This window comes from Lissotriton helveticus, chromosome 3_1 (genome assembly GCF_964261635.1).
Source record: "Lissotriton helveticus chromosome 3_1, aLisHel1.1, whole genome shotgun sequence".
NCBI lineage: Eukaryota > Metazoa > Chordata > Amphibia > Caudata > Salamandridae > Lissotriton > Lissotriton helveticus.
This window is the reverse complement of record NC_136061.1, coordinates 418,929,498-418,951,050: the sequence shown is the minus strand read 5'-3', so window position 1 is coordinate 418,951,050 and position 21,553 is coordinate 418,929,498. Positions and strand designations below refer to the sequence as shown.

Genomic DNA, 21,553 nt, shown 5'->3' with positions numbered 1-21,553 from the left:
GTCAAACACACTGACTGTGCAGCTTCTCATGTCCTCACTCTGCACTTTGCCCTGCCACTGGCCTTGTCATTCACTACTGTTCTGGCCTTGCCTGTGCAGCTTCTCATGTCCTGACTCTGCTCTTTGCCATGCCCACTGGCCTTGTCATTCACTGCTGTTCTGGCCTTGCCTGTGCAGCTTCGCATGTCCTGACTCTGCACTTTGCCATGCCCACTGGCCTTGTCATTCACTGCTGTTATGGCCTTGCCTGTGCAGCTTCTCATGTCCTGACTCTGCACCTTGTCCTGACTCTGCACTTTGCCATGTCCACTGACCTTGTCATTCACTGCTGTGTTCTGGAAGTGCTTGTGCAGCTTCTCATGTCCTGACTCTGCACTTTGCCATGCCCACTGGCCCTGTTGCTCTGCTGTGTTGTACTCTCCCCTGTGCCATGGACACTGGCCCTGTTGCTCTGCTGTTTTGGAGTCTCCCCTGTGCCATGGACACTGGCCCTGTTGCTCTGCTGTGTTGTACTCTCCCCTGTGCAGCCTCTCATGTACTTGCTGTGCCACCTGCCATGGACACTGGCCCTGTTGATCTGCTGTGTTGGAGTCTCCCCTGTGCCATGGACACTGGCCCTGTTGCTCTGCTGTGTTGTACTCTCCCCTGTGCAGCCTCTCATGTACTTGCTGTGCCACCTGCCATGGTCACTGGCCCTGTTGCTCTGCTGTGTTGTTCCCCCCACCCCCCTGTGCCATGGACACTGGCCATGTTGCTCTGCTGTGTTGGAGTCTCCCCTTTGCAGCCTCTCATGTACTTGCTGTGCCACCTGCCATGGACACTGGCCCTGTTGCTCTGCTGTGTTGGAGTCTCCCCTGTGCCATGGACACTGGCCCTGATGCTCTGCTGTGTTGTACTCTCCCCTGTTCCATGGACACTGGCTCTGTTGCTCTTCTGTGTTGGAGTCTCCCCTGTGCAGCCTCTCATGTACTTGCTGTGCCACCTGCCATGGACACTGGCCCTGTTGCTCTGCTGTGTTGGAGTCTCCCCTGTGCCATGGCCACTGGCCCTGTTGCTCTGCTGTGTTGTACTCTCCCCTGTGCAGCCTCCCATGTACTTGCTGTGCCACCTGCCATGGACACTGGCCCTGTTGCTCTGCTGTGTTGTACTCTCTCCTGTGCCATGGACACTGGCCCTGTTGCTCTGCTGTGTTGGAGTCTCCCCTGTGCAGCCTCTCATGTACTTGCTGTGCCACCTGCCATGGACACTGGCCCTGTTGCTCTGCTGTGGTGAACTCTCCCCTCTGCAGCCTCTCATGCACTTGCTCTGCCACCTGCCATGGACACTGGCCTTCCTGTTTGGAGTTTGCCTGTGCAGATTATCTTGCATATGATCAGCACTTTGTGCCTTGCTCTTGTCTACTGTTGTTCTACTGTCACAGCTATGCAATATGTAAATAAAGACAGTTACTCCTGTTGTCTGTTTTGTCAGTGTCCTTGCTGATGCTCTATGTGTCACTTAAACATTGCCAAGCTCTTTGCCCACATCACATTTTTAAACAGGGGTGACAGGGTCTTCAGTCCATCCAAACACTGCTACTAGTTTTATCTGTGATGGCTATTTTACCTGTCATGCAGTTCTCTTTTTAGTGGTTTGCTATTGTTGGCTACATTGTTCACATGTCAGGTTGGGGGACACTGCCAGCACAGGGTGTGATGCTGTGCACAGATTTGCATGCAGGCTGGGCAATGTCATCATGTATGTGTGTTATTCCTTTATGTGTGCCCAGCTGTGTATGTGTATGGTCATCTTGTATTGGCCCTTAGTCCTGGTCCCAGGGCCTACATGAGATGTGTGCTCTTGGGTAGTCAAGAGGTGTGCAGTGTGAAGGGTGTGACTCTGTAGGGGTTCGTGGATGTGTGTGTGCCCCTGGATTTTGAAAGAAACACATGTGTCACCCAGGAGTTGTGTGTCTGTTGTTTGGATTGTCCTGCCCTGTGGATATGGTTGTATGCACATGTGCGAGTTGTCTGTTGTGCACTGTGCAGTGTGTTGGTGTGTCCATGCTGTTCTGCCAGACTCCTCCTTCTTTTAGTCACTTATGAGTGTGCAAAGTGTGTCACTTTCACATCAGTGTTGTGTTTGTTTGATCATCCAAGTGTCTTGAGTGTGTTTGTGTAGATTGTGTAGCCCTGCTGCTCCACACTGCCATTGTGGTTGTGTTTCTCATGCATTGCAGGCACATGGTGCCTTTTATCCTCCTGTATGGCATGATGTGCGTGGTGTAATGCCATCCCCTATGTGTGCCACTTATGCCTACCCATGGTGGGTCTGCACTCCCTCTATTTGGGTATGGTACATGACATGCAAGTCAGTTCACTTTGATGTCAGCTGTCCCCTTGGTTTACATGTATGTGTGCCTCCCCATCACTTCATTTGTGACACTGTGCTTTGTGGTGCAGTTCTTGGGCCAAGAGTGATGTTCCACTCTAAACATTGCCCCAATGGTTTATGTGTGATGCTCTTGTGCTATTAATCAGTCAGGATTGCTCATGTGCACTTCAGCTGTGTGTGTTGCCCAGTGTGCTGGTCTAGATGGTTCTGTTCTTGTATGCCAGAGTGGTGCATCTGTTGATGTTGTGTTGGATGTATGTGTGTTGGCTGTGGTATTGCTTCACTTCCTGGGTGTGCTGTTGTGTTTGTGCTGTGCTGATTTGTGTTGTGTGTGTTGATGTTGTGTCATCATTTAAAACTTCATTTCGATTCATCATCTGAATCACAAAAGTATACAATAAAAACATTATACACAATTATCCAACCGACAAATACATTTTGACATCTTAATATAATCTTAGCATTCACATTTCTAGGATGTTAGCAAATTTACATTATATTAGGGGAACAGGTCTTCAACAATAAAGTGCTTGTGCTAAAATTTTAACAAAACAAACACATATGAACAATGTAATCAACCCTAATAAATAATTGGCTAGCGCTACATTGACATTTCCCTCTACCAATATTTTCCTATATAGTATATGAAGCTATTATATATATAAATGCCCACGTGGACAACCCAATTTTTCAATATCCTTTCCTGATATTCAGTGCCAATCTAATAAAACTGAGCATAGCGCTACATATGGCGGCCGTAGGCAGCGATATCAAGTGCTTGTATCCCACTTTGTAATTACATGGTTTGAGACCCAATAAGATAGGTTTAATAAATGTATTTCTTGCCTCCTTAGAATGATGTTGTGTCAGTCATGTCTGTGTGTGACTGCTCTGCTTGGTGTGCACACACTGCTTGTTGTGCATACAGTGCTGTGTGTATGTGGCCTTGGCATTGCCTGATGTGCATCCCCTGATGTCCTGTAGTGTTTGTTCATTTTTGATTTCATGTGCATCTGTGGTTGGTTTATGTGACAGTGTAGTACTGTGATGGTGCACTTATTGTGTGATATGTGGTATGTTGTGTGTGTTTTGTTCCTGAGTGATGAGGTTGTGCACTCCTGTTATGTCTGTGCTCCCATTGCCTTTCCACAGTTTGGCTGACAGTGTATATCTGTTTCGGATGGGGTTCTGTGTGTGTTTCTGTAGTGTTTGTGTGTTGCTTTTGGGCAGGCATCTGTTCAGGCATCCCTGTGTGGGTGTTATGTTTGTGGCTACACCCAGGGTGTGTGTTTGTTTGTGTGTGTATGTACTGGCAAGTATTGGCAGCCTTCAGTGTGTGTGGCACTGGTGTTGTGTGTTCCTTGTCAGCCACTCCTGCAGTGGCTGTCTCCCTAGTTGTTTGTTGTGTGGTGCAGGGTGTGGATTGAGCGTTCTTGTTGCTGTGCTTGTTGCTTGTTGCTGTGCACAGGGTTGCACAGGATGGGAACCTGGCCTGTGACTTCAAGGGGTGTGTTGATGTGTGGTTGGGGGTAGTGTGTCCCTGTGGTCTTTGTTCCCTGCCCATGCCTTGGACTGGCCCAGCCTTCTGTATTGTGCGCATGTGTTGACCGCTGCAGTAACTTGACCGGGGCCGGGACGTTGCTGCATGTTTGCGGTCGATGTGTGTCCAGGTTGCAGTGGGGTGACTTGGTGGCAAGTGGGTCATGTGTGGGTGCCCTTGTGGGTGTGTTATTGCCTCCAGCAGGGTGTCTGTTGTGGATTTGGACCCTGTGTCAGCCCGTGTGTTTTATTTGTGTAGTTGCGTACCTGCGGCGTTGTCCGCGGCGGCCCATTAGATGATAGTGCTGTAGCAGGTACAGCACCGGATACATATGTAGAGCTGGGTCCATGGCGGTCGTGACTGGGTGGTGTGGACCAGGTCTCTGCTATCTCGCTCCACTGTCGAGTTTCCGCCGTCTCTGGTTGGGCGGTGTCTCCGCTGCGGTGCGTCTGCCTGTTTGGGCGATCCTAATTTGTGGAGCGGGGTGGACATCATTCCGCACGGCGGAGAGTCTCCATTGGCTCCCACTGCCGCGGTGGCGGGCACACTTTGATGGAGCTGCATGTTGCTCCGCAGCAGACGGGATTTGACCTATGTTTTGCGAACTAATATGGCAGACGTGTTTCCCGCTGCTCGAGGGCAGAAAAAGGCATTTTTCCGCACCGCCAGCAACAGTAGTTTCTTGAGTTATGGCACTTCCGTAGCATTTGTTTGAATAGTACTTGCTACATTTACAGAAGACTTTTAAATCTTTCTGCTTTTCTTGCGTATATAGATAACCTATGTAACATAGGAGCATTTTTCCATTTTGTGATTCTATGAATTATCCGGCTTCAGTCATACTGGTGTGTTTATGCTGAAGAGAATGTAGATATAAATAAGTTAATATGATGCAGTAAAATATTTATTTTAGAAACATATACATTTGTTGATATATACTTACAATGTTAATTTAGATGTTGAAAAGATTTTTCTTTTGATATTTGGGGGCTGTTAATTTTGGTTTGTAGAAGGGATATCTGTTGTTACAATAAGAAAAAATCAAAAGATAATTTGAAGCATTTGTTGTAGATGATAGGGCAATTGGGAAAGGGTTTGTTTTAATTAGATACATTATCATTTTTCTTTAAAGTACTTATTTTATATACTTACTTTTTGATTTGCTTTCTTTTCTTAGTTGTTGTCGATAGTTATTGTTGTACTTGTAAGAATCTGTACTGGAGATATAAATAAATGAAAGTATATTTTAGTTTAATCTCATTTAGTTGTATTTCTTGAGAACATTTTAGATTATTTACTTACTTTTTGGTTAGCTTTATTTTGTTACTTGTTGTAGATAATTCTTTTTGTGGCTGGAATAATCTGTAGTGGAGATATAAATAAATGAAAGTATATTTTAGTTTGATATAATTTAGATGCATTATTTAGAACTTTTTAGCACTATATAGTTTTATAAAAGATTATTTACTTACTTCTTTTAGTTTAAAGTTTTCTTTAAAAATTGAGTCTTGTTATCAGGAAATAAACTGGTAGTGTTTCCTCTTCTGTTTTCTTGTGCTGTTGAAGTGGAAAAGAGTAACTTTTTAGGGGGCTTTTATGCTGTTGTTTTAATTAGTTAATTTCTGTTATTGGTTATTTTTGTTGCAGCTAGATTTTGATTTGTTGTTGTGTTCTCGATATTTAGTCACTAATCCCACACAGATCATAGCCGTGGATGCTGGCATCAGGTTACCCCAATTTGCCTCTCTGAAATCCCCCTGAAACCTCTCAAAGGCCACCCTTGGAGTGCAAAACACAAGTTGCGTTCACGTTGTGAACAGTATTTTTCCTGGAGCTTATTACATTTTGGCTTATGTGCTGAGGGAAACAAGTATTACTTCATTTTGGCGTGGACCATCCATACACAGATAAGAAAAACCCCCTCTTAAATTCACCCAAAATTGACATCCACAAGCGAGCATTATCACATAGCCCAGAGTGAAGGGTGCCTGCCCTTTACCATTGAAGGTGTTCAGAATCTACCTACACACAGACGTTTCCATGGAACATCAAGTCTCTAAGGCATCAAACGTGTTTGTGGCAGCTCAGACCTTTGAGGAAAATGTTGGCCTGTATTCAAACTAGTTACCATATCCTAGTTGTACAGGCCTTAGTTCAGTCCTGCCTAGACTAAGGCAATGCCTGCTATCTGGTTCCCACCAATACGTTGCGTCATCAGCTGGGACAGAGTGAGGCTGCTCAGTTTATTTCGAGCATATCTCATTAGGAGCACATTGCACCTATTCCTGAGCACTTCCATTGGCTACCGATAAAGAAGAGGATTCTGTTTAAGGATTTGGCAACTGTGCATCAGGAAGTTCACAGTGCTACCTCCCAGCCCCAAACATCCGTCTTTATCATTCTGGATATCATTAAAACCCAGACAATAAATTTCGACAACGGCCCCTTTTTATTGGTGGCCACAAAGGAATGGCATAAACTAGTGAGTCGACTGCGCATAATGGGCTGGGTTATCTTCGCCGTGGTGCCTCCAGGATAGATATCTCCGGTAGTGGGCAATAGTGACCCATTTCCCTGGCCACTCATAATGAGGGCCTTGTAGGAAGAAAGTTCAGCTACTCAGAATGCATTCTGGCTTGCACAACTGGAAGCCTGTACCAGCTTTACTTTAAATGGATATTTCTGCCAACAGAGATTAATTGTTAGAATGGGTCTCTTTCTTATGGGAAATTCTTTACCAAAGTCAATTGTAATGACACCTCTATTTATGACTGGAAGGCCTGACCATCAGTTGACCTCCAACATACCGGGGAAGTATGTGACCTTCAACATACATATCTTACCTTAGTAACAAATGTAATGCTGGCCATCGCGCTGCTATCATCTATGATCGCTTGTCCATGGTGGTACTCTTCGGTTTTGCATATCCCACCTACATTCTCAATCAGCTGGTCCGACCACGATGCAAAAAGAGCATGAGACCTGAGAAAAAAACATGTGGATAAGAAGGTAAAGCTATTGCTTTCCCACAAAATGTGAAAGGTACGGAGCCTTGCGTTTGACAGTCACAACCCCCACGAGGGTTCAGAGAATAAGAATATCAAATCCAAATTTTAAAATATTGCCCATTATAAACCTTATTAACCGCGTTGGACATCATTCCTGACCCAATTAGCCTGCCATGGTCTTCCCAAATGCCTCAGTAGCTTGGTATGGTAATCCTTGAGTGAAACATACCTCATGCTTGTTACGACCAGTGTTAACCCTGTGTGAAACCCTCCTCATACAGAAGAGGTGCAGGCAAATAAAATAATGGTCAGGTCGGAAGACATTTTATGATTTGTGTGACCGTATCAATGGAACAGCCAGATATGCATAACAACACAGATGACACCTGGAAAATCTAAAAACTACAATGATAGATGTGGCGGGGCTACATGCAGACCCATTTGGTGGGAATACCTGCCCCAAGGAGAATTCTCTACCCTGGGCTCAAGTGTTTGATCCCTCAAGTGTATCCTGGAAATATTTTGAGGTTATCCCTGTTTTTGTATTTAAGTGTTCCTTGATATGTAACCTTACATTTGTTTGAATAATGTATGCTTTAGAACCAGTATTTCGATCTTTGATGTGTGATCTGATTATATCCTGAAGCCTTCCTATTCTTGAATGTTGGATTTTAACTTGAGAGTTCAAGTTGGCCCTCCTTACGATTTTTCCCTAAGGTTGGATTTGTAGCTTCTATTTTAAGGTATGAGCTACTCTACATGAGGACTTAATTTAGAGTTTCTCTCTCTAGTAAGCACTCTAGCTTTGAATGCTGCACCCGTGATATATTGGACATTTCCATTCAGTTACACAAATATTTATTTGCCAAGGGAAGGGGTGATGAAAGGTGACTGGTGTTAGTCTTGAATTGGCTCAAAGATGTTTACCATCAGCAGTCAAAAGAACAAATTATCCTATTAGATATGATCTGTCTGCCCTTTTCTCTAAGTTGTCGCAAACCGGGTTGAATACAGCTTGTAAGGCTGAGATTCTAATAATAGGAGTTCAAAATGCCCACTATCCCAACTGGAGACCCAAGCCCAAAAGTAAAATAGGGTCATAGCTGCCAAGGTTTCAGATTGCTATTACATTTTGATAATTTCTGTTTAATTGTGAGTGACGTTTAAACAACTATGAACGACACTTTCTTGCAAGCAAAATCAAGCAATGAAGACGTGGGAAACATATAAATATCAGAAATTGCACCCATTTGAGCAACTAGAAACTCTGAGAAGATCATTCCTGACCCAATTAGCCTGCCATGGTCTTCCCAAATGCCTCAGTAGCTTGGTATGGTAATCCTTGAGTGAAACATACCTCATGCTTGTTACGACCAGTGTTAACCCTGTGTGAAACCCTCCTCATACAGAAGAGGTGCAGGCAAATAAAATAATGGTCAGGTCGGAAGACATTTTATGATTTGTGTGACCGTATCAATGGAACAGCCAGATATGCATAACAACACAGATGACACCTGGAAAATCTAAAAACTACAATGATAGATGTGGCGGGGCTACATGCAGACCCATTTGGTGGGAATACCTGCCCCAAGGAGAATTCTCTACCCTGGGCTCAAGTGTTTGATCCCTCAAGTGTATCCTGGAAATATTTTGAGGTTATCCCTGTTTTTGTATTTAAGTGTTCCTTGATATGTAACCTTACATTTGTTTGAATAATGTATGCTTTAGAACCAGTATTTCGATCATTGATGTGTGATCTGATTATATCCTGAAGCCTTCCTATTCTTGAATGTTGGATTTTAACTTGAGAGTTCAAGTTGGCCCTCCTTACGATTTTTCCCTAAGGTTGGATTTGTAGCTTCTATTTTAAGGTATGAGCTACTCTACATGAGGACTTAATTTAGAGTTTCTCTCTCTAGTAAGCACTCTAGCTTTGAATGCTGCACCCGTGATATATTGGACATTTCCATTCAGTTACACAAATATTTATTTGCCAAGGGAAGGGGTGATGAAAGGTGACTGGTGTTAGTCTTGAATTGGCTCAAAGATGTTTACCATCAGCAGTCAAAAGAACAAATTATCCTATTAGATATGATATGTCTGCCCTTTTCTCTAAGTTGTCGCAAACCGGGTTGAATACAGCTTGTAAGGCTGAGATTCTAATAATAGGAGTTCAAAATGCCCACTATCCCAACTGGAGACCCAAGCCCAAAAGTAAAATAGGGTCATAGCTGCCAAGGTTTCAGATTGCTATTACATTTTGATAATTTCTGTTTAATTGTGAGTGACGTTTAAACAACTATGAACGACACTTTCTTGCAAGCAAAATCAAGCAATGAAGACGTGGGAAACATATAAATATCAGAAATTGCACCCATTTGAGCAACTAGAAACTCTGAGAAGATCTTAAAACTGGAGAAGTGTGGCTCACTGGTTAGAGCGGCAGACTCTGAAGCAGAGATCAGGCCCGGGACCAGGGTTCAAGTCCCGACGCGGCAGGGTCTTGGGCTCAATGTCCACGGTCTCGATAATTCTCGCCTCGGTGCCTACTCTAATCATGGGTCCCACGCTGCAACTCTGGGCAATAGCTTGCTTAATCTCCACAACGGCCCCAACAACACTGGGATGCCTGGCTTCACCTTGGGGGTGCCCAGGAGGGGTTCCACAGCGTTACACAGCGCCGGGACGCCCCGTTGGGGCAGCTGTGCGCTTTAAAATACACTACAAAACTGCTGCAAAACTCCAGAAATAGAAGGGCACTAACCTAGTGCCCTTGTATTCTGATCGTACTGTTAAACAAATGTGTAACCATGACATCAAACATTAAGCAAGTCTTTCAGAGGCAGTACTTTATTAAAGTTGTGTGCACATATGCAGACACAACCGCAATTAAATACAAAAAATAATACTTATTGCATGCAACAGAGATTGTCATTTGAATTAGAAAGTAAACAATACACTATTAAAGTCCAAATGTATATAACGCCTAGCCCGAGTACAACACCTGCCCAACTGGACAAACGTGCTCCTGTAAAAGTAAATTAAATTAGATAGAAGATAAGTGACTTTACAACTGTGTGCAGACTGCAGAGACTCTAATGACTGCAATGCAGAGCTGCTCAGCAGCTGTAACTTTACTTACACTACAGCGCAGCAGCCGAATGATGACACGCGCTCCTGTAAAAGTAAATAATTCAGGACGAAGATGAGTGACCTTACAGCTTTACGCAGACTGCAGAGACTCTAGTGACTGCAATGCAGGGACGCTTGGAACCTGTAACTCTAGTTACAGTACATTGCAACAGCTAAATGATGACACACTCCTGTAAAAGTAAATTAGATTAGGTGAGTCAGTGACATTTACCCCAACAATACATAGTCGATGTAACTGTCCCGCCATCACTGCACGTTACAGTTTGAGTCATGGATGGTGGCAGCACATTGCTGGCTCCAGCCAGGGTACACTTCTGGTGGGTGCGATGCCCCCCAGCTCTGAGCTCTCCTCTGCAAACGCCAACCTCGCTGTTGTGTCAGAGTGGACCGAGTCATGACGGTCAACTTAAGCAACATAGACAACGGGCTCAGCCGTGACGTCCACCGGGCAGCGCGCAGCCGTGGTCCAGGATGAGAGGATTGCAGCTGCCAGTGTCTCCCGCAGGGGGACATCAGCAGGGCAGCCCTCTATTGCCCACTAGTCGGAGCCACCCCTCTTGTCCCCTAGGAGGGGGAGGCTCGCGGCGACCTCACCAGCCCCTCCCCTGGGCAGTGCACCAGTGACGTGCGTCCAGGGGAGGGGACACTTGGGGGCAGGCAGGGTACTTATGTCCCTGCCGCTTCCTGTTCGGCCTCTTTTCCGGTCGTCCTGCTGCCTGCCTGCCCTGCTGCACCGTTGGTTGCCTGCTGGTCGCTCCGCCCAGAGGCCTGGTCTGGAGTCGGGGTGCTGTTTCCCTGCGGTCGCTGTGTTGGTTTTCGGTGGCGGTGAGTCATTCCCGCTCAGGGATGGGTTGCGATTTGACAGTGAGTCCCCCCACTGTAAGGGTGCCACGGGGTTGGGTAGGGCTCTACATCAGATGCCACCCTTTGTTTCTCGTGGCAGGCAGGCGGGTCCCATTTCTGTCGCTGGTTTCGTTGAGGGCATGGTTAACCCCCTAGATTTCGGTGCGTTTGAGCGATTGCGGTGGTTTAGGTAAGGGGGCATTGAGTGGTGGGGGTTTTGTTAATTTTCCCCTTTGTTTAGTGGATACACAATGTCTGTGGGAGGCGGCTGCGCGGTGCAGAGGGAATTCCGTCGTTTATGGTCCGCACAGGCTTACCTGGAATGCGAGCAGTGCAAGTCCGCTTTTCATTTGGAGATTATAGTTTCGACCCTCCGGGTCTCAATGGGGGTTGCTCACCCGAGGCGGCACGGGCGCCTGGCATGCTCTCTTCCGTCTAAGGGCATTTAAATGGACACTGTGTGGGCGGCGCTGTAAAGTGCAAGGAGGTACCTCACACACACCGGCCCTGCCTTCTCCCCAGGACAGTATCCCTGTCTAGGGCCCCCCGTCTAGTAATCTTTTGAGTTGATCTGAGTAGGAAAGACGCACTCCCTCTGGACGTCTATCGTTGTAAAAGGGATAAGGTCGGTAACAATAGGGGCTCACTGGGGACTGCACGATCTAAGGGACACCAGGCGCTCCTAAAATATGTATTCCCTTTGCTTGCCCCCTAGGGTGTTTTATTCTCCTCTCGGCAATAACAACAAACGACATAGTTCAGAGCCATGTACCTAGCGGGCGATGTTTAAAAAATAATCATGTTTTTGAGGCCCTTCTGCAAGCTCACAGTCCGGCAGCACTGGGATAAAGCGGCGACCCTTTAGGAATGCTTTCAGCCAGGGCGGGCTCGCCTTCCCGGGCGTGAGCTTCCATTCGTTACGGGCATTTCAGAAGCCACTCAGGTCGCCAGCTTGCTTTTTTGGTGTGGTGTGTGTTTTATTTAATATCCCGCTGAAGGGGGTGTCTCTTCGGACACAAAGGGATGGCAGCGCTTATTGATGAAAGAAAGGTCCTTCCAGCCCCTTTCAGAAGCGACAAAGACTCTGTTGTTCCACACAGCAAGCCGGCGGGAATTGTGTGTGTGGCGGCATGACCGAATCAATGCAATGAGCTGGCCCATTCCCTGAGTCGCCAGCCCTCGCCTCCCCAACAATTCCCCCGATTGTGGTTCGGGACACGCCTGTCATTAGACAATGTCTTTTTTCATCCATTTCCAGATAAAAATGATTTCTCGAACTTCCCCTGTATGTGAAAACAGAGCAAAACTAAAGGAAATGATGGACGGAGCATTGACAATACAAGCACTCACCCCCAGTCAACTGATCTGGGTTTAATCCATCACCATTCTTTAGCCCACTCTGCCACCCCAGTTCAGACTTGGCCATATGCAAATCAGTCTGACCCTGTGCCTCATGGGAACAGTCCAGCCCGAACTGCCAAGCCATGACTTCCCTGGACCGGAAACAAGCTTCCCAGGACCGGTTTCTGGCATTGCAGCCGTCTTCAGCCGGGCTTGCTTGAATCTAGTGGCAAAGTGAGCAAGGGACTCACGTCTGAGCATACCCTGCCAACTTATGGCGAACAAAGCAAAACCAAAGGAAATGATGGACGGAGCGTTGACAATACAAGTACTCAACCCCAGTCAACTGATCTGGGTTTAATCCATCACCATTCTTTAGCCCACTCTGCCACCCCAGTTCAGACATGGCCATATGCAAATCAGTCTGACCCTGTGCCTCATGGGAACAGTCCAGCCCGAACTGCCAAGCCATGCCTTCCCTGGACCGGAAACAAGCTTCCCAGGACCGGTTTCTGGCATTGCAGCCGTCTTCAGCCGGGCTTGCTTGAATCCAGTGGCAAAGTGAGCAAGGGACTCACGTCTGAGCATACCCTGCCAACTTATGGCGAACAAAGCAAAACCAAAGGAAATGATGGACAGAGCGTTGACAATACAAGCACTCACCCCCAGTCAACTGATCTGGGTTTAATCCATCACCATTCTTTAGCCCACTCTGCCACCCCAGTTCAGATAGGGCCATATGCAAATCAGTCTGACCCTGTGCATCATGGGAACAGTCCAGCCCGAACTGCCAAGCCATGCCTTCCATGGACCGGAAACAAGCTTCCCAGGACCGGTTTCTGGTATTGCAGCCGTCTTCAGCCGGGCTTGCTTGAATCCAGTGGCAAAGTGTGCAAGGGACTCACGTCTGAGCATACCCTGCCAACTTATTGCGAACAAAGCAAAACCAAAGGAAATGATGGACGGAGCGTTGACAATACAAGCACTCACCCCCAGTCAACTGATCTGGGTTTAATCCATCACCATTCTTTAGCCCTATCTGCCACCCCAGTTCAGACATGGCCATATGCAAATCAGTCTGACCCTGTGCCTCATGGGAACAGTCCAGCCTGAACTGCCAAGCCATGCCTTCCCTGGACCGGAAACAAGCTTCCCAGGACCGGTTTCTGGCATTGCAGCCGTCTTCAGCCGGGCTTGCTTGAATCCAGTGGCAAAGTGAGCAAGGGACTCACGTCTGAGCATACCCTGCCAACTTATGGCGAACAAAGCAAAACCAAAGGAAATGATGTACGGAGCTTTGACAATACAAGCACTCACCCCCAGTCAACTGATCTGGGTTTAATCCATCACCATTCTTTAGCCCAGTCTGCCACCCCAGTTCAGACATGGCCATATGCAAATCAGTCTGACCCTGTGCCTCATGGGAACAGTCCAGCCCGAACTGCCAAGCCATGCCTTCAATGGACCGGAAACAAGCTTCCCAGGACCGGTTTCTGGCATTTCAGCCGGGCTTGCTTGAATCCAGTGGCAAAGTGAGCAAGGGACTCACGTTTGAGCATACCCTGCCAACTTATGGCGAACAAAGCAAAAGCAAAGGAAATGATGGACGGAGCGTTGACAATACAAGCACTCACCCCCAGTAAACTCATCTGGGTTTAATCCATCACCATTCTTTAGCCCACTCTGCCTCCCCAGTTCAGACATGGCCATATGCAAATCAGTCTGACCCTGTGCCTCATGGGAACAGTCCAGCCCGAACTGCCAAGCCAGGCCTTCCCTGGACCGGAAACAAGCTTCCCAGGACCGGTTTCTGGCATTGCAGCCGTCTTCAGCCGGGCTTGCTTGAATCCAGTGGCAAAGTGAGCAAGGGACTCACGTCTGAGCATACCCTGCCAACTTATGGCGAACAAAGCTTTGTTCACCCTAAGTATGTGAAAACAAGCACCGTGACGCACCAACGTGCCCTGGTACTTTATAGACAAGGAGTTGGTGGCTTCAAAGTCATTTCCATTCAACAAATGTCTACTGTCCCAAATGCAATCTGTCATTATTACGAGGTTAATAATTCATAGGACAGCCCGGCCATTAATACCTTTGGTCACCCTGAAATCCGTGTGGGCAGCATAAGGGCTAGCACGGGGGGTGGGGTATTTGGCCGTTGCGTATATTGCCGGGGATAGCTCAGGGGGGAGGATGTTGTGGGGTCAAGGAGCCCCACCCCCTACCCCCCAGAATGGACGGTAATGTAGAACGTTGTCTCCTGAGACGTGCTTTGGGGCTTGTTCTCTTGCAGGGGCGTAGACCGCCGCGTCTCCGTTTCATGTTACGCGAGAGAGTGGCAGAAGGATGAAATCCCCCCGCCCCCTGCCAGCTGGGACTACTGTGGGTGGCTGCCCCGCTCTTGACTGGTCGGCGCGCCAAGTGAGACCTCCGCCTTCCAAGCAGGACACGATGGTGGCCTCGGCCGCCTTGTCCCGGAGCGCCTTTGGGCTTGTGCGGGGGGGGGGACAGGCTTTACCCCTGCTGTGGAGAGGGAGCTGCTGTGGACACGAGGGCCGGGAATAGCCTGCGGCATCGGGCAGATTATATTATTAGGGGCGGGTAACCAAGGTTGCATGCCTGGGTGTCGCGTTCATAGGCCTTGAACGCTAATCACGGAATCTTCCCCGCCCATGCCCGACAGTGTAAGCATACCGGTGCCCAGCTGAAGCGCTCAAAGAATTTCGAGTCGAGTTACCACCAGACAAACTTTTGGATGCAATATTGGAAAATACTATTTAAAGTGCCCGAAATAGCGCAGTGCGCAGAGCGTTAGACGGAAGATATAATGGTTCCCGGTTATGCTCCCTCGCGTAGGCTGCCCGAGGCACACACTCAGAGAGTGCACCCCCCTCCCCCATCCTCGATGGTCCGGGGTCAGCATCTGGGGGGTGCCGCGTGGATCGCCCCAACGGGGGCGCATGGCCGTGGGGGAGACCAATCGCTCGCTTGCGTTAGAGGTGAACAGGACCCGGATGAGATCGCGGGGGAGGGCCAGCTAGAGCACTTCAGGGATCGCGGGCCTGCACTTTGGAGCCGCATCACGAGTTGGGCCTACGCTTGCCTGGCTGACTGGCTGCCAGCTTCAGTGGATGCGGGCGCCAGGGGTAAGGGCACCTCGGTCTTCGCGCCCTACTTGTAATGTCTCAAGTGATTATTCCTCGGCTGTATTGTGGCAATGCAGCATGTTGTAGTACGGGCTTTGCCACTGTGCTGAATTTTACCTTTTGTCGGTATACGGGTGCAGTGCTTTTGCAGGGCAACACTGTATGGCCTCATTAGCGTAGGCAGTAACAGGAGCACAGACGCATGCTGAACACAGCTTTTCGCTTTACAAGCCTTGCCGGAAGGGTCAGACCTGAAGTGTTTCCAAAGTGTGGCTTGCACTCCCCTTTGTAGCCGTTCTTGTTGCGGACTCTGTCAGTTGACATTCCTTCCTAATCATCCTCACTACTGCCATTCTTTCGAATTGCCGATATTGTGTGTCATGGGCCCAGCGGTTGTTAATGTCCCCACTTGAATGCACATTTGTAGCGAGGGTAGACAAAGAGCCGCGTTTGCCTCGCCCATATTTTCGCAGCGCTTAAGTTGTTCTGTTGGTTTTTAGCGCTTGGCAACGGGCACCGGCGCTTATGATTGTTGCTGCATTGCACTGTGGCTTATGGCTGAGTCTGCAGAAACAAAGTTTCTTTGATGTGCCTTTTTTCCATATGTGCTGGGCCAGCAGATTCTTCTCCCGATTTACGACTCTCCAACACAAAACCGAAATTAGCTCGGCGCAGACCATACACAACTAGACAAGTCACATTCGGCGGCCACTTCATAAGTTTTTGATCCAATTAGCAGGCAGGTCTTTAAGTGTCAATCAGGACCTTACGGGCCGGTACAATTTCACCATTGTAACTTGCCAGTGCAGTTAATTAGTATTCAGCACGATTGAGCGCTGCTTTAATGTCATTCTAGTCTGCGCTCTGTAGGTGGGTCCCCTACATGCCGTTTTGTTGGATGCTGTTGAATGGAAGGGATTCCCATTCTCGCATGACGTGAGCTTCCTGGGGGATGACGGGGTGTCATGTGAGTCAGCTTATAGCTAGTTGAAGGTCACTTATCCTGGGCCTTGTCTGTAGCCTGTGCCTCCTATTTATGCCTTTATACAAGCGCAGACTTTACCCGGAGGTGTCAGAGCGCTTCACAATAGGAACAGAACTAATACATGAGAGCACTATAAGTGAACACATTACATAAGCAAACGCTAAGCTTCATGAAGCAAAGTGACAAACGTGAGCAAACAATTCAAGAGGTAGAAAACAGTGCATTACAGGAAGAAAAAGTGACATGTGTGCAAGTTACAAAAGCGTACAAAGTACAAGTAGAGGTAAAATACTGCAATACAGGGCAGACACCCAAACACAAGAACAAATGTTACGTAGGCAATGGTGGCACTTGTGCAAGTACCAGAAGCAAAGACAATATAATCGGTTGCGTACAGTGTGTTACATGAGAATAGTGACGTGTGCTTGTTACAATAGAGTACCAAACACAGGTAGAAGGATAATACTGCAATAAATGGCGGATTCTCAAACCACAAGAACACTCTGGGAAGACACTTCAAGGAGAATAGAATTTTCTATATTAAAATGTCTTCCATCAGATAAGGGAGAGGGCATGAATTAAATTTGGAAGTGTCTTTAAAGGAGGAGAACTTTGAGGTCAGTTTTGAAGGCCTGGGAGGAGGAGGTGTTTATGAGAAGAATAGTAAGGGGACGAGTTAAGAAGTGACGCTAAATCACACACTCCAGAGTGCATTGGTCATTAGCAGATTCAGCATTGCTGCATCTGGCTCCGAACAGGCTTGGCCTGGGTAGCGTGTGGGACATTGTTGGCCCCTGTCTCATTGCAGAGAATCCGGATCGGTAGATGAGGGGTGGGGGCAGGGCTTCTAATGAATGTTTTCTGTCTCTAATGCAGGAACCGCGCTGGAGAACCGCCCTACTCACATGGGGGGGCCACCTGCTATCAACAGGTATAAGGGTCATAGCACACTGGGGGCAGTGTGCTAGGGTCGAGGGGACCCATGTTCTCCCCGGTTGTCATTACTGTCCCTGGTGTGGGGCGCGCAGGTTACACTCATAAAAGTGATACATTGGTAGTTCACTGGTGAGTCGGGACATATTAGGTAGCCCCTGGGCAATATTACGATTTTCTCTCTTAAAATAACCACTGTTGTGTCTGGACAATTGGTTGTGTTACTTGGCAATATTGGGAGTGTTCTCTCTGGAAGCAGTGGCAGAGCAAGGGTGAATCATGCATTCCCTCATAATAATTTGAAAGGCGTTTTCTTTTAAACAACTGGTGGATCTGGGCATATTATGCATCCCATGTGCAAATATGGAATGGGTTGTATGGTACAGCAACTGGTGCGCAAATAAGGGGCTCTGATCCTGGCGGTCGAGTGAGCAATAGGCGCACCTGTCATTGCGGGCTGGGGGATGTTTTCATGGATTTGTTCTTTCTTCCAGAAACGCACGGGTTTCACTCTAGAATGGGCAAACCACGCCTAGCTGGCTGGCATGCCAGGGCCGGGAGCTGGTACACTGGAAGGACACACTGGGGCCAGTGTGAGGGGGCTGAGTCAGAACGTCAGGATTGGATTTTAACCTTTTCTAATTGCAGGGCAAGCGGATCAAAGACACAGGCACCAATCTGAGAAGGTCAAGTGGTAACGTAAGCAGGAATAGCCAGGGCGTGCTCCGGGCGCGGAGCCTGAATGCTGTCCCTGGTTAAGGGCTCTAGGGGGGCAAGGGGACTACCAGGTTCTGACTGCTTGTAGGGGAGAGTAGAAGCAGTGTTAAGCATAGCGGTTGCGCAAATTACCATGACATTTGCCCCAAGTGTGCCCAAGTACTTTAGGGCTGCTGGCACGGCTCATAGGTGACAGGAGGGGTAACCACAAGGGTAGATGGGCAGAAGACTGGTATGACTTTCATAGGGGGGTGCCCAGAGGTCTTCCCAGAATTGATCCGAAGGTATGTACTTGTGTCACACTATTCATCGGGGGCGTACCTGTCCATCCAGGATGTTCGTGTGACGGACTGTAAAAGGTAGTATGCAGGCAATTAAGTCTTTAAACTATAAATATAGTTTATTTCAGAATAGGCAGCATAACACAGGAGCATGTCCAAACAAGTTGCAGTCCAATAAATGAATGCTATGAATACAGTTTAACAAACATTGGTAAGTTGTCCCACGAGCGATGCACTTTAGAAGAGAAACATTCTCTTCAAAAGTGCGCGCCATGGAACACAGAAACGTAATAGGAAAACAACACGGAGCGCACCTGAGCGTGCGAGAGATATAAATAAATAAGACTTGTACACTACATCTTCTCCCTTTTTACAAAGATAAAAGAAAAAGAAAATATTAAAAAGAAGTCAAGAAAGAAAATAGTATTTAAAACGAGTAGGAAAGGAGCAATTCCTGTGACTCTTATTAGTGGAAACATTATAAGTGCTAGCATCAACATGAGAATCAACAGAAGCATCATAGTGAGGTTCCATAACATTTGATTCTTCAGCAAAATTAGAATTGTGATTTGCAAAGTGAACACATGGAGTATTTACAATAGAGTGTTCATCAGAAGTTGTACCTAAAGGGAAAAAGAGCAAGAAGAAGAATCATTGACATACTTAGCGATGGAAATCTTCTTCGCCTGTTCTGGAGTAAGCTTTACAATGACACGCTTACTCCACCACCCTTTCCGGTCAAGGAAAAAAGAACCTTTAGAAACTTTTAGAACCTGAGTAGATAACGAAAAGGTTGATAAACCTTTCTTAACTCTGCTATTAAACTTCACCATAACCCAGTCCCCAATATTAAAAAGTTGATCTGAAGAACTGATTTTTGAATTAAAGTTCTTTTCTTGAGTTGCTTGTTTGGAGGCAACATTCCTTTTAACAACTTTCCTGTCACGACAAGCTAAACAAGATTTGTCTTTAGACTGCAAGTCTTTTATCCAAGACGGGCAAATATTGCCATTTGGATTCCTTTTCCTCAAAAGCCTAAAAGGGGAAATTCCAGTGGTGCTATGAGGGGTAACTAGATAACACCATAATTTGCCCCTTAGAAATTTTCCACATCCAATGTGACATCCATATTAGAGGCAACAGCAGTCTGGATACCCTCCTTGAAAAACTTATTCATTCTCTCTATTAAACCATTTGAGGAAGGTGAATATAGTGCTACTCATATGTCATGCTAATGTCATATGACTTTAAAAATGACTCAACAGAAGAAGAACAAAAATGAGAGCCATTATCACTAACTAATTCTCTAGGAGGACCGTCGGAAAGAAAAATTCTACTCAAAAATGTAACAACCACTGCAGAAGTGGGGTTCTCACAGAACTCAAAAACACACCACTTTCAATGGTAATCAATCAACGATATTATGAAGCGTTTATCACTAGGCAAAATTTCCCAAGGACCAGAAAAATCAATAGCTAACTTTTGCCAAGACTCCTCAGGAAATGGAACTGTATGTAAAGGTAATAGGGGTGTCTTCCAATGCTTGTCTGAGATCAAGCACGTGGAACAAGAATCAATCCAATTGGTGACATCCCTATCTAAGCCAGGCCACCAAAAATGCTCCTTCCACTTCCTGGAGGTATCACCAATACCTAGGTGTCCTTGATGAGCAGAGTCAAAAAGTCTTTTGCGAATGCTCAAAGGTGGAACACACAAATCACCCCTGAAAATGACATCATTTACAATTGTAAGTTCTTCAGAAACCTGTGCAAAGACTTTCAATGAAGCAGGAAGTGAACGAATTTCGGGCCAACCTGAAACAATTAAGTTTTTAACACCAACCAGAAGCGAATCTTCAGAGCAACTCTTCAACCAATCAGCCTCTGAAATGCAAAAAGGCGAAAGTACTAATTCCTCTATAGACGCTACAACGCATTCAACATCATCAACATTATCATTTTCCTCATCATTTTTCTCCAAACTTAGTCTCGAAAGAGCATCAGCCCGTACATTATTACCACCAGATATGTGTTTGATGGTGAAATTGTATTCATGTAACCTCGATAATATTCGAACAAGTCTGGAAGAAGCCTTGCCTGTTCCGTTACCATTGAGAAGATGTAGCAAAGGCTTATGATCACTAAGGAGGGTAAAGTGTGAACCCCAGATGAATGTTTTAAACTTTTCAATAGCCCAGGAACAGGCAAGGGCTTCTCTTTCGATGGTACTATAATGAGACTCAGCCACATTCAAAGCCCTTGAGGCAAAACCTACAGTATTCTCTTTATGGGTGCTCCTTTGAGTAAGTACTGCACCTAAGCCTCTTTGACTAGCGTCAACCGCAATGGTGCATTGTAAGCTAGGATTGAAAGATGATAAAGTGGGTGCCTCTACTATAACTTTTTTTATCATGTCAAAAGCGTTGTTAGCTTCTTCAGACCAAGTAAACTTCATGTCTTTTTTAAGCAGGGTGCGAAGAGGCTGAACAAACTGAGAATAATTCTGAATAAAGCGTGAATAGTATTCAGCAAGACCAAGGAACGACCTAAGGGCATCCTTGTCTTTTGGAATGACAACATTAGAAATTGCTTTTGTTAAACAAACTTTTGGTTTGATACCATGAGCAGAAATACTGTGACCAAGGTAGTCTAATTCTTTAACCATAAATATACATTTTTTAGCGCCTAAGGTTATTTCAACTTCCTTGAAGCGAGATAAAACCCTCCTTAAAATTCTGAGATGTTCTGCTTTATCTTTCGAATGTATCAGGACATCATCCTGATACGCTTGTACACTTGCAATATCGTGTAAAATTGTGTCCATACATTTTTAGAACACACTGGCGGCAGACGCCAGGCCAAAGGGAAGTCGAAGGTACTTGAATGCCCCAAAAGGAGTTATGAACGTAGTAAGTTCAGAAGAGGACTTTGAGAGAGGAATCTGATGGTACGCACTCCTGAGGTCCAAAAGTGTAAAAATTTTCGATTCTGAAATACCCGTTAACAACTCCTGAATTTTGGGCAATGGATGGCAATCCACAATAATATTCTGATTGAGAGAACGCAAGTCTGCACGCAAACGAATGGATGAATCCTTTTTTTTAACAACGACTATGGGACTAACCCATAAAGAAGAATCAGTTGGAACAATGATGCCTTCCAAAACTAATTTGTCTAATACTTTCTTAAGTTCATCCCTCACATTCAAAGGAATATTCCTTAACCTATGGCAAA

The 21,553-nt window shown here is 46.4% G+C and overlaps 1 protein-coding gene across 1 annotated transcript in view; it reads right to left on the bottom strand.

The window, feature by feature from the left end:
- The window catches only part of LOC144824568 (cyclic nucleotide-binding domain-containing protein 2-like), a 487,609-nt gene that overhangs the window by 99,049 nt on the left and 367,007 nt on the right, over window positions 1-21,553 (bottom strand). Inside the window, exon 8 of the mRNA XM_078683625.1 lies at window positions 6,757-6,895. Coding sequence (XP_078539751.1) covers window positions 6,757-6,895 — 139 coding nt within the window. The remainder of the gene's footprint in view (window positions 1-6,756; window positions 6,896-21,553) is intronic.